Raw genomic sequence first — 15,419 nt, forward strand, 5'->3', positions numbered from 1 at the left:
TGTGTCTAACATGCACCTACCCGAAACTAATTTATAAAAATATTTTATTAACTATTTTCGGGTAGTTTCATTTGTACCCATATGTCCATTGACGCCGTCAATCATCAGTGGCCACAGCTAATGCAATCCAGCTGAAACGTCGGATAAGGTAAAAGTAATGAAATTATATCACGTTAGATCCATTCGAATCACTAAATATGTGCACAAAACGCGAGAGTTTAAAGTGTTAGAACGGTGTAGGTATCACGTCTGTATTTAATTGGCTCTATGCAGGACAGGCCGCCAATGCGGCGGCGGCGCGGGCGTCCAGCGCAGCACGGTGTGCGCGTCGAGCTCGGCGGCGGCGGCGGGTAGGGCGGGGGCGGGGGCGGGGGGGCGCGGCGGCGGCGAGGGGGGCGGGCGCGCAGGCGGCGAGGGGGGCGCAGGCCGCGGGCGCCGGCGCGGCGGATCACGGCGAGCGCAGGTCCGGCGCCTTGTCCGGCGCGATGTCCTCGGAGTCCACGGCGACGGCCGCCGTGTCCATCGCCGTCGCTTCCGAGGTTATCACGTTTGATTGGAAGAAGCGTTCTAGATGAGAATGATAATTATTTAGTGCCAAGCCCTCGATACACAATGGTATGTAATTACATAAAGGATAAATGCTTTGCAGGAAACATGGCTGCTGCCTTAGGACAAGTAAAGATCTCTTGATGGTGGAATTATTAAGGGAGGTGAAAGTCAAAGAGAATGCAAAGTGAAAATTAAGATTACGGTCTCTTTGAATGGGCACGAAAATCGCATGGAATAAACACTTTATATCATAGAATTCATTCATAAAGTGATCGTATATTTTTGCAGATGGAAATACTTGACAATCAAAACAAATAGCCATAAATATATACCCTCAGCATGGTTTCTCTCTCTCAAGCTGCACGTTCATAATTAAAGCCAATACTATTAGCATATTTTGTGATGAAATGACATAGATATATCATTACTAACCATCGTCCAATAGAACGACATGGTCGGGCCCCGCGGGCGCAGTCATAATGTTGAACTCCTCCTCCAGAGTTGGGAATGGCGCGTTCCATCTGAAATTATATTCCGTCACTTATATAAATTTATATTAAGCATAAAGTTTCCCTATTGTATAGTTAGCATCGCACACATTGAAAAGTAGGTAACTACTTTGATTAAAACTGCCAAAACAATTTCCGGCTACTTCAGGTTACGGCGGTTACCGGTCACTGGCGCTCCGCTGTTCATTCTTTATTTAAGGAACCTTTCTTGTAAAATCGTGGTTGTTTACGGAAGTTTTGTTGACGCTTAAGCAAGAATTTGTTAAAGAAATCACAATTTATGTAGGTATCGTGTTTGTGAAATTGGTCATAATTCGTAATTTTATTGATTTATGGTTTTTGTAGGTGACGGCTGCCCTAGCGGCGTACGCGGGGCATACATCCCGAGATAGCCGGTCGGGAACTAGACGCCACTGTTCGTATAAGCCTCACCACCGTCAAGACCCACACGGTATAGAGCTAATCGGCATACCGCATTTTATACAACGCCACTTTTATACTATGTGTACCTCAGGGTAGCCCTCGGCGGCGCACGCGGCGCATAAAGCCCTGGCCCGCCGGGCGGGGACAAGGCGCCGTCATCGGTGCACACCTTTGCCACCGCTTTTTTTGAGCGGGAACGCAAAAACACCCAAAAGCATCCGCCATGCCTGATAGCTGCCCTTGGTGGAGCACACGGTGTTAGTCCACCAAGCGGGAACCCAAAGCCGCCGCTGAGGCCCTTACTGTTTGAAGCCAATCGTTTTGCTGCTGACTTTTTTAACCCTTTTACCGCCAAAGATGTCGACCGACGAGCACGGTTACAGCACAATATCAATCTTGATATTGTTACGACACGACCACTTCCTTAAAACTATCCTGGAGGGGCGGATAGCACGCAAGCGAGGTAGAGGAAAACCCAGACGCAGTTACGTAGACCAAGCGAAAGAAAAAGTAGGGGTCGTGTCGTATCAAAAAGTCAAAGAGTTGGCGCAAGATAGGAAAAGCTGGAAGATACTCCACCGACAAGAAAATTACTCTTAAGTTCATGATGATGATGATGATCAATCTTCGTACTTTCCGATTAAGTTCACGATGACTCGCAGCGCACTATAAGCGAGACTTTCAGAGGGTTAGCAAGAACGCCGATAGCGCCCAAAAGTGTACGCCATGTGTACCTGACGGCTGCCCTGGGTGGCGCCCGCGGCGCATAGAGCCCCAGCCCGCCGGGCGGGGACACGGCGCCGCCGCCGGAGCACACCGCGCCGCCGCCGAGACCCACACTGCTTAGGGGGCCGTAGCTGAACACCTGGAATATATACAATACATATTTGTAATGCAAGTTTATATGTACATAGAACAGGCCCTACAAGGTTAAAGCAAAGGATGGATTTCAGAAATATTGTAAGTAGTTGAATATTTTTATTAATTTATATTTTTTTGCACTGTTTGCAGTTAGTAGGTATAACGATATTTTATTTTGTTACCAAGACAACGATAATATAATTAATAAAGTTTTCGCTTACACATACAAGAGCCATGAGCTTTTGTCCACCTTTCTGCCATTCCACGAGTTCGCTATGTTCAATTTAACGTCTAGCGTTCTACGATCCTATTAAGTATTAATACCAATTAACTTCTGTGAAATTTACTATAATTTTTAAGCGCATATAGTTTTAGGCCTGTAGGATAAGTTCAAAATAAGTTTTGAGCAAAAAAAACAGTTTTGGTATTAGCTTTTATCGCTGACTGTACTTTTATTTCCTCTGGCAACTAATACTTATCGATAATTCAAATTCAAAATTAAAAAAAATATTCTGCAAGTAGGCCTCAAGGGCTCTTTTACAAGTCAATACAACATTTATAGTAACATCATATAGTGACATGAAAAATACAATATAACAACATTTATAAATACAACAGCCAATACCTGGGTAAACATTACATTATAATAATCTTAAAATAAATAATTACTACAATACAATAGAGATGTATAGTCTCTATGGTTAAAAACACATTAAATCTGGAGATGTAAAAGGTCCCCAATACAACTCTAACAACCCCAAACATAATTAGTTTGTGTTGTTTTATCAGAGTTCCCATGGCCACCTCCTGTCTCCATCATCAGATCAGCTCCATGTCATCATAATATTGCATTGTCATCCGATTTATACAAAATTTCAAATTTGAGCGCAATCTGAAATCGGGATGTGGGTCAAATTTAGCTTCAACCAAGATTTAACCCACATTAACTAACATACATACATACTAACAGGGCAAGTTAATTAAAAGCTTGTAACAGATCAATTACATAAATTCAATCAGTACCTATTATATATCCAAAAACACCAATCTTTTCATTTCATTTTACAACACAAGTGTCAGAATCTCAGAATTTGATTCGTCTATAAATAGGCAATATGTATGGAACGCGTTACTTCAAACTAATAGCGATGCGTGTCAGACTTATAGTTATTTTTAATCTACCGATAGACCGACCAACTCGATGATTTTAAATATAGCAGTTAGAAATTATGCATGTGTCGTGTGCTATTCGGATTTTAAATGTATGTCGGTGACCACCGGCCGGTCACCGACATACATTTAAACTCCGCTGTTGATATTTAATAAATAATGGTGACTAATTTTTTTTTTTAATTTAAATATAGTGTTTATTTGGGCACAAACGGTACAACAATTCTTACAAATAGTAATATTAATTATGGTGACTAATTAAGGTTAATTCTTGTAGACCGCGAGCCAGGAACAGATTTCCATGACCAATCGCCTCTCGGGCGAAAACTGGTTAACGGCTATCTATGATGAACCCACGTGGACGTCAGCTGCCGTTTCGTTGGTGGGTTGAGGAATGGCAGCCAGTGGCCAGTGGCAGCTGCCAGCCACCGAAACACGTAAAAAATTTAGTCATCGCTCCCCCTCCCCTTCCCCCTCTTCCTCGTTCAAATGTTATTGTTAATTTAAAAAACCGTCAGCCGGTTGTATCGTGGTGGTAAGAACGTCAGCTGGTCGCTTGAACAAGAAAAGCTTTTTATGATAGTAATAACAAAATCATGAAACTTTGCATATTACATTCCATCAAGCGTTTCAAAACTTTCAAATAAACGGAATACGCAATTTACGCATCATGCAAACTTTGCGGAAATAAAGTGGTAATGCGCGTATTTTTTTCATGTTCATGTGACCAACCAACACTGCGATACAACCGGCTGACATTTTTTTAAATTCATGATATCATCTCAAGTATTAGCCGGGAGGTGATGACTGCTGATATATACTCCTGGCTCTTCTTCATTTATTAAATAAAATGCATTTCTAAGAAAGTATATAATATATACTTGAAACTATATAATTTTTTGTTTAAAATTTCAAATTATTTTTTTTTTTAAGAATTCCACCTCGTGACTCACCCAGATATCTTGCTGACCTTTGATATGATGATATAAGAATAAAGATATTTAGATTACCTCTCGAGCAATGGTAAATTCTTAATCTCTCTTATAATCAACCTTATCATCATCTGTGGTTGTAGTGCGATATCGGCGGGCAGTCGGCGCGGTAGTGCGGCGAGCGGCGGCGGAGTATTGACGGGGAGTGTTCTAGGGACGGCGGAGACATTAATTCCCTGTATGTCCCGGCTGAGGCTGAGAAAAGTGGTTGTTGTGCGATATCGGCGAGCAGTCGGTACGGTTGTGCGGCAAGTGGCGGCGGGGGGGTTGGCGGGGAGCGCTCCGGGGACAGCGGGGATATTAGTTCCCTGTACCTGCTCGGGCTAAGAAAAGTGGTTGTAGCGCAATACTGGCGGGAAGTCAGCGCGGTTGTGCGGCTAACGGCGACAGGTGGTCGGTGGGGAGCGCTCCGGTGACGGCGGGGAACTTAATTCCCTCTATGTACCTGCTGGGGCTGTGAGAAGTGGTTGTTGTGCGATATCGGCGGGCAGTCGGAGCGGTAGTGCGGTGAGCGCCGACGGGGGGAGGTCGGCGGGGAGCGCTCCGGTGACGGCGGGGAACTTAATTCCCTCTATGTACCTGCTGGGGCTGTGAGAAGTGGTTGTAGTGCGATATCGGCGGGCAGTCGGAGCGGTAGTGCGGTGAGCGCCGACGGGGGGAGGTCGGCGGGGAGCGCTCCGGTGACGGCGGGGAACTTAATTCCCTCTATGTACCTGCTGGGGCTGTGAGAAGTGGTTGTAGTGCGATATCGGCGGGCAGTCGGAGCGGTAGTGCGGTGAGCGCCGACGGGGGGAGGTCGGCGGGGAGCGCTCCGGTGACGGCGGGGAACTTAGCTCGCTCGCTGGGAGGGAGGATAACGCCATGTAATCCTCGCGGGCCGCTGTAACGTAAATAAATAGATTTCATAACTTTATCCTCGTAATAATAAACTAAACCATATCCTAACTTTATTTATTTAATAAGGTGATGGTAACATTAAATAAAAGTAGTGAACTATATATTTATATTATGTTATTTTAAATTTTGCGATGAATACACAATCGCAAATCTTCACCTTTCTTGGTAATATATCTTACGGAGTAGAGATACATAATTTTATTCCTTTGTTTATTTATTTTGGTGTATAATTTGTGTGAAGGATTTTTTTTAAATTTCCCTATAATAAGTAGATATTATCTTCGTCCTGACTTTAATATTTGTATATACGATGCCTTCACAAAGAGCGCTACTAAACATTGACTCGATCTCTTGATATTTCGCACCGTTTTCAGCACTCGTTTTCACGGTATAAACTGAGTTGATACTTTTTTTGTTTTAAGTATAAATAATATGTATATAATATTATTAATTGACTTCCTTAATTATTGAATATACTTTAGCCAAACGTATTGGAACGGGTTGTAGTTGTTAATTTAATTTTTATTATTATTTTATCAATATTTACAATGATACCTACCCAATTTTAATTTTATATATTTCTGACATACTTTTTGTATATAAAAATGTATGGTCAATACAAATAAAGAATATGAATATGTGTAGCTCCGTTTTTCCAGTTCCAAGGCACAACCCTTACCATGTCAGGGAGTATTGGGATCCTCAGTATCGATATCTCCAGTGACGTCCAATTCTGTAGCCAAGTGGAAGGGAAAGCGAAGTGGAAGGGAAGGCTGCGCTAGCATCCAAAAAACTCGGTGTGCTCAATAAAGCAAAGCTATACTTTACTCCAGGGCAAAGACTGCTGCTTTATAAATCGCAAGTCAGACCCCGTATGGAGTATTGCCTTCACCTTTGGGCAGGAGCACCTGCATGCCAGCTTGGGCCCTTCGACTCAGTCCAAAGGCGTGCTGTACGAATCGTCAACGATCCCAAACTCACAAGCGGTATTCAACCTTTAAGTCTAAGAAGAGACTTTGCCTCCTTATGTTTTTTTCGCCAGATGGCGCTCGCCATAGCAACATCAGGAAAATGTCGTGTCATTATTATAATTAATTTAAAATGTGTTTGTGCTTCCCGGACTAGTGTCAATAGTGTTATGTGACTAGGAATACAACAAATCACGTACACAAACGTTATCTCCGTGTTTTATACAGTGATTACTCTAAATACATTGAAAGTGAGAAAGTGACTTTAGAGTGAATTTACCCCGGACCAAGAACCTAGACTCAATATTTATCACCAAAAACCTTTTGTACTGTGTTAGTGCCGCATTTACTAGCTTCTAGCTATAACAGTGTGTAGACATCACAAATTATAATTTAAATGCAATCGAAGTTAACCTACAATAAATCTACGACGATCATTGACGCTTGGTAATATCGCCCTAGGTAATCCAAAGAGGGCGCTATCAGTGACTTTTTAGTGGCTTTTATATACTCGACTCAAACAGTGCCTGTCAAAAGTCACAGTGACAGGTGACAACAAAATTTTATTCAATCAATTGATACATTGTTCATAACAATACAGAATGCCGTGCTTTGCATGCGACCTTCCACTGGGGCGAAAGGGGGACGGCGAAACTATCTCCTGTTCAAAGTGCCCCAAAAAGTATCACTCGACCTGCCTGAAACTGACCCGCGAGGAAGCAAAAGCCATACGTGGGAGTGCATCCAAATATGTTTGTCCGAGTTGCAAAATGACGAGTAAACAAGTTCGCAACGACGATACCCCCATCCGTAACACATCACAAAGTTATCCCGAGCAGGAGCAGCCTGATGACGAGCATACAGATGCCGAAGCAGACTTCTTAAACACAGCGCGTGGGCTAGCGGAGATGGCTATTCCAAGTGAAATCTCATCTACACTCACACTCACTTTGCTACAACTACAGCAAGTTTTCAGCTCGATGAAAAAAGAAATGACAGAGTTTACAGCATCGCTAAACAATACTACGGCAGACATAACCGAGTTTCGCAAAGAAATATCAGACATGAAATCGAAACTGAAGCAACTCGACTCCTACAAGACAGAAGTACAAGACCTGCGGGCAGAGGTGTCCTACCTGCGGAAAGAGCTTGCGACCATGGAGCAGCGGAAGTATCTCAAGGATGTTGAGATAACTGGACTCACTGAGACCCGCGGTGAAAATCTACAGCAGGTTGTTAACATTGTAAGCACAAAGTTGGGTGTTCAGTTGGACTCGCGCGACGTCGACGATGTGAGGCGTGTGGGCAAGAAGGCTGAGGGCGCCGCCAGTGTCCTGGAGCGGCCCAGACCTGTAGTGCTGACATTCTCTCGCCGGGCTCCACGGGACCAATTACTTCGCGCCGCGAGGGTACGCCGCGTGCTTAACACAACGGATTTGGGCATTCAAGGTAACAACCGTCCAGTCTACATCAATGAACATTTAACTAAAGAAAATAGAGTTCTCTTCAGCAAAACCCGCTCAGTAAAAAAACAACTCAACTATAAATATGCTTGGACATCCAATGGATCTATATTCCTGCGCCGATCCGAAACTAGCTCAGTTATCCATATTACCAGTGACTCAATGTTAGATAAGTTGTTAAAGAATGTGCAAACCAGTGAGGGGCCCCCTGCAACAGGTGAGAGCAGGGATACAGCAGGTTTACCTCCCACTGACCCGACTGTGAACGCCCCGTCTTTTTAGAGGAGCCTTATTTACTAGCGAGTTGCACTGTCCCTGATCTCTCTTGCTGTAGTAGCCTGATACTCATTATATCATTTGTGTTAAATCTTGTTATGTCTCATTACGGTTATATTTATAAGGATTATACTTGTTGTTTTGTCTTTATAAGTTTAAAAAGTATTACTATTTTTAAGGATAACCTGCCATTGTCTCAGTCTCAGATATATATGTGTATGCTAACTTTGATGACTTCTGTTACATGCAATAGTGCAATTAAACTAAAACTAAATCTCATATTAATCCAGAAGCAGTGCTACTCTTATAATGTTACTCTTTCTGCCACTATTTACGGTCATATATTCTATACTTTCTATACTCGAAGCCACTATACTCAGTTCTCACCGATACCAAACCAAAGTAATAAATTGGAACCTCAAGTGCCTAGTTTTGAATCTGGATACCTAAACAAATTGTGTTATAATTCTCACCTCTGCAAATGCTTATGCATATTAATACTATACACTTTTACATAATGTCAGTACTTGATGTAGCTGACGATCTTGATTCGGTTTTAAATATTACTTGTCATGACCTGGACTGCCCCGAGGCCTGCACGGGTATACTTAAGCCCGCGAACTTTAAAATAATAACTTTTAACATTCGCAGCATAAATAAGAACCTAGATCCATTTCTAATATCCTTACACAGATTTCAGGCAACTTTTGACGTTATAATTTTGACTGAGTGTAGGTTACAACCGCTAACATTAATAGAACCTATTCCGGGCTATACCTCTTACTGTTCTAAGCGCAATATTAACCAAAATGGCGGGGTTGTAGCATATATAAAGAGCTCTTGGAACGCTTCCGTATGCGAACCTCCCTTCAATGAGGCTTGCTGCCTGCAAATTGATATACCTAATTATTTAACTGTTTTGGGCTTATACAGGTCACCTTCCTTTAAGAATACCGCTAACTTCTTGGTCGCTCTGGATGACTTAATAAGCGATTCTAATAGTACAAAGCAATTTATTATTGCTGGCGATATTAATATCGATATACTTTCAGATGATGTGCATAATGCAAATATTTCAGAATATTTATGTCTCATGAATGAACACGGTTTAGCGTCAGCCATAACTAAACCCACCAGAGAACGCGCTTGCTTAGACCATATCTTTGTCAGATCCAAATTTAAAGTAGTGGGCATGGTGTGCGACACAGACATTACAGATCACAAGATGGTCGCTGTTGGAATCACCTCAACGAAACCCCGGCCGTCAGTCCTAAATAGGCGCCGATCACTTACCGACTTTGATGGTGTTGCGGCTGAACTATCTGTAGTCAATTGGGCTCCGGTTTTAGAAGCTGACGATACGAATCTGGCCCTTGAATTATTTATGACAACCTTCAAATCTGTAGTTGAAAATAACACGCGGGAAGTTATTCTTAGTAGAAAAAAGTTTACGTTAAAACCATGGATGTCGCCAGGGCTGCTTCGATGTGCTCGGCATCGAGACAGATTACACCTAAAGGCCAGGCAAAATCCAAATGACGAATTTTCAAAAGTAACTTACAACCGGTACAAAAATTACTTTAACAACCTTCTAAGAAAGCTAAAACACGAATATGAACAAAGCCTTCTCTTGACCCACAACAAGGACCCCAAGAGGTTATGGAGTACGATAAGAAATATATGCAACATTCCAAAGAAACCGACTCAACACCCGGACCTAGTTGACCCTAGTGACCCCAAGCAGTCTTTGGATAAGTGCAACCACGTCTTCTCGTCGGCAGGAAAAAAGCTTGCAGATAAAATCTTTGCTCAAACTGGGGAATCTGAGGGGACTTTGGCTGCCAAAGTCAACATAGGAGAAAGTCCTTCCGAATCCTTCTTCATGCATCCGACAAATGCCAGCGAAATCAAGAATATCATTTCGCAGCTCAAAACAAATAGTGCACCGGGCCTAGATGGTATGGGCAGCGACCTGATAAAGTCTGTTGGTCACTTAATATTGCAACCATTAACGCATATCTATAACCTAAGTTTAGGTTCAGGTCAATTCCCAGAGCAGTGGAAGATAGCATCTATCACCCCTGTATATAAGGACGGAGCTAAGAACGAACCTAGCAACTATAGACCTATATCCCTACTTAGTGTTCTTTCGAAGATGCTGGAGAAACTAGTCAATATCAGACTCGTAAAATTCCTTGAAAGGAGCGGAGTGCTTTCGGAGAGACAATTTGGCTTTAGGGCACACAGGTCCACTGAAGATGCAATCTCACTCTTGGTCAATTTAATATCTTCAAACCTGGATAATAACATAAATTGTATCGGCGTTTTCTTGGACCTGGCCAAGGCTTTTGACACTGTGTCTAGACCAATACTTCTTAAAAAGCTTGAGAAAATGGGGATTCGGGGCGTGTCCCTGGCCTGGTTCGATAGTTATTTATCAGAAAGAAGTCAACTGGTTAAAGTGGATTGCAACAGCAGCGGTCTGGATAAAGTCGATTTCGGGGTCCCGCAGGGGAGCGTGCTTGGGCCTACACTATTCTTAATCTACATTAACGATATTCATAAAATTTCCCTCCCCCAAGCTGAAATAATCTGCTATGCCGATGACACAGTGATTCTTTTTAAAGGCGATACTTGGGAGAGTGCTTTTGCTGCAGCAGAAAAGGGTATGAGTGACGCCGCTTGTTGGTTTCGAGATAACCTACTGACCTTAAATAGTAAAAAGACTAAATTCTTGTGTTTTCATAAATCTGCCGCTTCCAGTCCCACTAATTCTACAAATCTAATCAAAATTCATAATTGCAACAATGTCAGTAACTTAGCATGTTCTTGTGAAGTCATATGTCGTTCCAACTCTATCAAATATCTTGGCTTAGTTATAGACGAAAACTTAAATTTCAAATCCCATATCAACTGTCTCTCCAATAGGATTAGGAAAACGATGTATATATTTAAGAAACTTCGACATTCCGCGAACATGAGCCTTTTAAAAAACACATATATCTCTCTATGTCAGTCTCTAATTACATACGCCATTGGAGTTTGGGGCAGTGCTGCAAAGACGTCAATCTTAATGGCTGAAAGAGCCCAACGTTCGGTCTTAAAGGTAATGCTCAAAAAGCCCTTCAGATATCCGACAAACAGCCTCTACCAGGAAGCTAAAGTACTGACAGTCCGCCAGCTTTACATACATAAAGTCTGTCTCTCGATTCATAAACGCGCTGCTAAATCCGAATATTATTCGAAATTACTATCTAAACGCGTATTCAAGTTGCCTGTTCCGAGGGTTAACACTGCTTTTGGGAGACGTTTTGGCGACTTCCTCTGCTCTTCGATTTACAACATGGCCGTAAAGTTTCAGAGCGAATTAATTAATTGCACTGTGCATGTAGCCAAAAGGTTACTCTTCAACTGGTTGTTGTCACTTGATTATAGCGAAACTGAGACATTACTCCTAAGAATTGTTTAACATTAACTTTATTAATTATATAAAATGAACTTGACTACAAGATTAGTATAGAACCGAAGCTATAAAGAATGAAGCATTAGATAATTAGTTAAAAACTGAAAACTGCATGTATCAACTTAGGTATAAACCTGAATGTCATATTTATTATATAAAAATAAATTTTAGTTTTTCGTTGACTTGCATGACATTTATATGTACTTCTGGTCTCCCGCGATACAGGCCTAGCCTAGTGCGGGGACTCCTGGAAACTCTGTTGTCAATCTAGTTATGCACCAACTCTTAAAAACAACCGCTGTATACTTTTTCTGTGTCCTTTATTGTGCAATAAACATATTTTTATCTTTATCTTTATGTGTGTTCTACCGCTTCTACCATGGGCTGTGCTCTGAAGAATTGTTTAACATGATGCCCACGGCTACTTTCTATCATCGCACTGCCCGTTGTCGGCAGGGTGTTCATCCTCACACCCTAGAACCCCAATGGTCGCGCACTGTGCGGTTTAAGAGGAACTTCCTCCCGCGGACGCTCCGGCTGTGGAATGAGCTACCTGCCGAGATTTTCCCGAGGGTCTACAGTATGAGGTTCTTCAAAGAAGGAGTGTACAGATTTTTAAAGGGTCAGCAACGCGCATGTAACACCTCTGGAGTTGCAGGCGTCCATAGGCTACGGTGACTGCTTACAATCAGGCGGGCCGTGTACTTGTTTGCCACCGACATGGTATAAAAAAAGTATAAATATGTGTAACTCTGTTTTTATGTAAACGGAATTTAGAACCTAATGGTGCTGAGACAGCTGAGTCTATGGATTCAAGTTGCTACGCTGTATCAATCTATTATGGTAAAAGTTGTAGTGGAAAATATTGACGCTGACGCAAGGTGGGTTTTCTGTTCGTAGGCGCGTCGATACCAAGCACGTAATCGGCTACGACGGGCGTAGCTCGCGCTGGCAGTGAAAGCGTTAAAACACTCGAATATTCGTGGTAACATACAAATATGAGAGTGATACAAAATGATGAATTGTAATGTGGTGTGACTTACAACAATTACCTGTGGACCGTATGATGGCCACGGGCCGCGCCATGGGCGGCAGCGGAGCCGGCGGCAGCATCGAGCTGCTGAAGTATGCTGGCTTCGGACTTCGGGAGAGTCCGTGAACCTGGAACGAGACAAATATCCAAACATCAAACGATTTTTTTCTTCAGTTCAGTGAATCCGTGGTTAATCCTCATAAATCTCTTTCAACCTACACGATTCATTACGACTTATATATGAAGTACTGCTATCACTTTTGGGCAGGAGCACCTGGATGCCAGCTTGGACCCTTCTACTCGTACTCAGCCCAAAGGCGCGCTGTACACGCTGTAATCCTAAACTCACAAGCGATATTAGACATTTAAGATTAAGAAAAGACTTTGCCTCCTTGTACGTGTTCTACCGCTTGTACGATGGGCTGTGCTCGGAGGAATTGTTTAACATGATGCCAACGGCCGATTTCTATCACCGCACCGGTTGCCTGTAGAGTCATCACACCCTAGAGCCTAAATGGTCGAGCACCGTGCGGTTTAAAAGGCTGTGGAATGAGCTCCCTGCCGAGGTTTTTTCTCCAGGGGCTACAGTATGAGGATCTTTAAAAAAGAAGTGTAAAGGTTTTTAGAGGGTCAGTAACGTGCATGACACACCTCTGAAGTTCCAGACGTCCACAGGCTACGGTGACTGCTTACCATCAGGTGCTGTGCTTGTTTTCCACGGGCGTGGTATAAAAAAAATTAGGTACGGTTTATCTGAATACGACGAGTTAAAACTTAAGTCAAACTAAGACTACGCTTGTGAAAGATGCTGGTAAATCTGCAATGTTACCTGAAGTTGCTGAACGTCCGTAGGCTCCTGGCAGACGAAGGTCACGAAGTCCCCTAGTGAGTCCTGTGGCGTCCCGTCATATTTGGCGCTGGAGTGATGGCTGCTCAACGCGTCTGAGGCTGGAAAAGAGAAATTAAGTTATCATTAACATGGATGATAAATGAGCAAAGAGGAAATGGTAGTCACATCGAACGTTGCCTTACAACTCGTAAGCACAAGTCATAATCAGAAGAATACATTGGCCAAGAAGGAAAATAACATCTGGGTATATAAGAATGAAATTTACGATTCTTCTAAGTGGTCGTGGACATCATGCTGTGAAGTTGCAAACTTTATGATCAAGACCCGGATACATTTTGTTCTTTACAATTAGGTTTGTTGCCTTGATTAAAACAGTAGGTTCCCTTATAAGGGACTACCATGACTAAACTAACTACTCAGAAATTCATGACTACTTATAATCTCGAAGAACGTCGCTCGTAAAACCCAGGGCTACTCGTATTGAATTTGGTACTTTCTTTTATATCAATAAAAGTTCAAAACTGGAATTTTATTTGTACCTGTACAAGTACGCGGGGATAGATAGATAGATAGATAGAATTTTTATTGGTATTAATCATACACTGTCAGTTACATTAAAATAATTAATAACAAAATGATGATAAAAATTAGATTTGATTTGATATGTTCATTTGACAAGAAAAGGCTAAAGGCACCTTTCAAATTATCTCTGCGTACTCTTAGTCACTCACCAGTTGGATGTGTGTCGGTGGGCGGCGGTGGGTGCTGGTAGAATATGGTATTGGATGATACCAGCGGGGCTTGGCTGAGACCCGCTGAACTGGGAGGGATACCTGAAGTAAAAGATAGAAGCGATTAAGGCATGTGTGAAAAGACCAAAAGGGCCGAGACCTATACGTTAAAGGGGCATTCCCCAAAAAGGTCTACTTTATCGGGAACGTGACATGTATGGAATCTACCTTAATAACCTGCAGAAAAGTGTATTTTTTTTATTGGTCCTTTATATCATTGTACATATCGGCCCTATCAAGTCCGCTTCTTATGGTTTCAGAAATTACGAAAATAACATCCATATAATTAAATCTATTTATTAAGTATAAGTTCATAAATAGATTTTAATTTTTATAAATATATACTTGAAAAGTGTATTGTATACCGTTAAGTTACAAGCTGAGTTATCAAATATCGGCTTCTCGGCTTTATCAAAAGTGTTAAAAAATAGCATCATATACCCGACACTTACCAAGAATTCTCGTGGACTAACCATCTGGTTCTCCTCAGCACACTCAACATATTGCTGACAAATGGACTAGATGGTGGAACGTCGCATGGGAGAAACTGATGCCCTGGTGGGTCACGACCCCCAGTCCCCAGTATTGAGGTGTCAATGCAAGGACTATTGTACCTGCATTGACACCTCTTGATTCTAAACTCTTGAAGGAGCTCGCTAAATAAACTTGGAGAGGGTTTCAATCTTGAAGTGAATCTGACTCTTGAAGGCGGTTGAAGTACTTACTAAAGAACTGTCCGATGAGCATCGATGGTGTGACGTGCTTTGACGGAGATTCTGAACATGTCTCTTAAAAGATTGAGCCTGGATAAATAAATCTTCACTGCAGGATACTTGTACAGAAACATCGTCCTACAGGCATATGGTGTAGCGTTTACTGCCGAATGGCGACGAGCTATTAATACCCGCAATTTTCTTCGAGCTTTATACTGAAATTAACCTGCCTCTTGAAGACTGGAGTATACAGATCAAGATCACTTACTGAAACATTGTCCTACGAGCATAGACGGCGTGGCACGCTCTGCCGGAGGCTCGAATGCGGGCGGTGCGGGACTATTGTATCCGCAGTAGTACCCCGACTCGAGCTTTATGCCGCCTGAGCCGCTTGGGGACTCTGAGCCCGTTTCTTGGAGGATCGAGGCTGGAGTATAGTAAAAGGTTATTAACATGATATA

General features: G+C 42.4%; 1 protein-coding gene across 5 annotated transcripts in view; it reads right to left on the bottom strand.

Moving 5' to 3' along the window:
- Positions 1-365: 365 nt before the first annotated feature.
- LOC133530757 (nuclear factor 1 B-type) overlaps positions 366-15,419 on the bottom strand; it is a 94,916-nt gene continuing 79,862 nt past the window's right edge. For 2 of the 5 annotated variants that reach the window (XM_061868817.1, XM_061868815.1), the window contains exons 7-11: positions 15,227-15,385; positions 14,186-14,287; positions 13,434-13,552; positions 12,615-12,732; positions 4,485-5,384 (exon numbers count right to left, since the gene is read on the bottom strand). In XM_061868817.1, the coding sequence (XP_061724801.1) occupies positions 5,200-5,384; positions 12,615-12,732; positions 13,434-13,552; positions 14,186-14,287; positions 15,227-15,385 (683 nt within the window). In that variant the 3' untranslated portion in view covers positions 4,485-5,199. Of the gene's footprint in view, positions 568-981; positions 1,071-2,215; positions 2,347-4,484; positions 5,385-12,614; positions 12,733-13,433; positions 13,553-14,185; positions 14,288-15,226; positions 15,386-15,419 lie in introns of those variants that run through there. The other 3 variants (XM_061868818.1, XR_009801372.1, XM_061868816.1) reach the window with 3 other exon arrangements.

This window comes from Cydia pomonella, chromosome 23 (genome assembly GCF_033807575.1).
Source record: "Cydia pomonella isolate Wapato2018A chromosome 23, ilCydPomo1, whole genome shotgun sequence".
Lineage (NCBI taxonomy): Eukaryota > Metazoa > Arthropoda > Insecta > Lepidoptera > Tortricidae > Cydia > Cydia pomonella.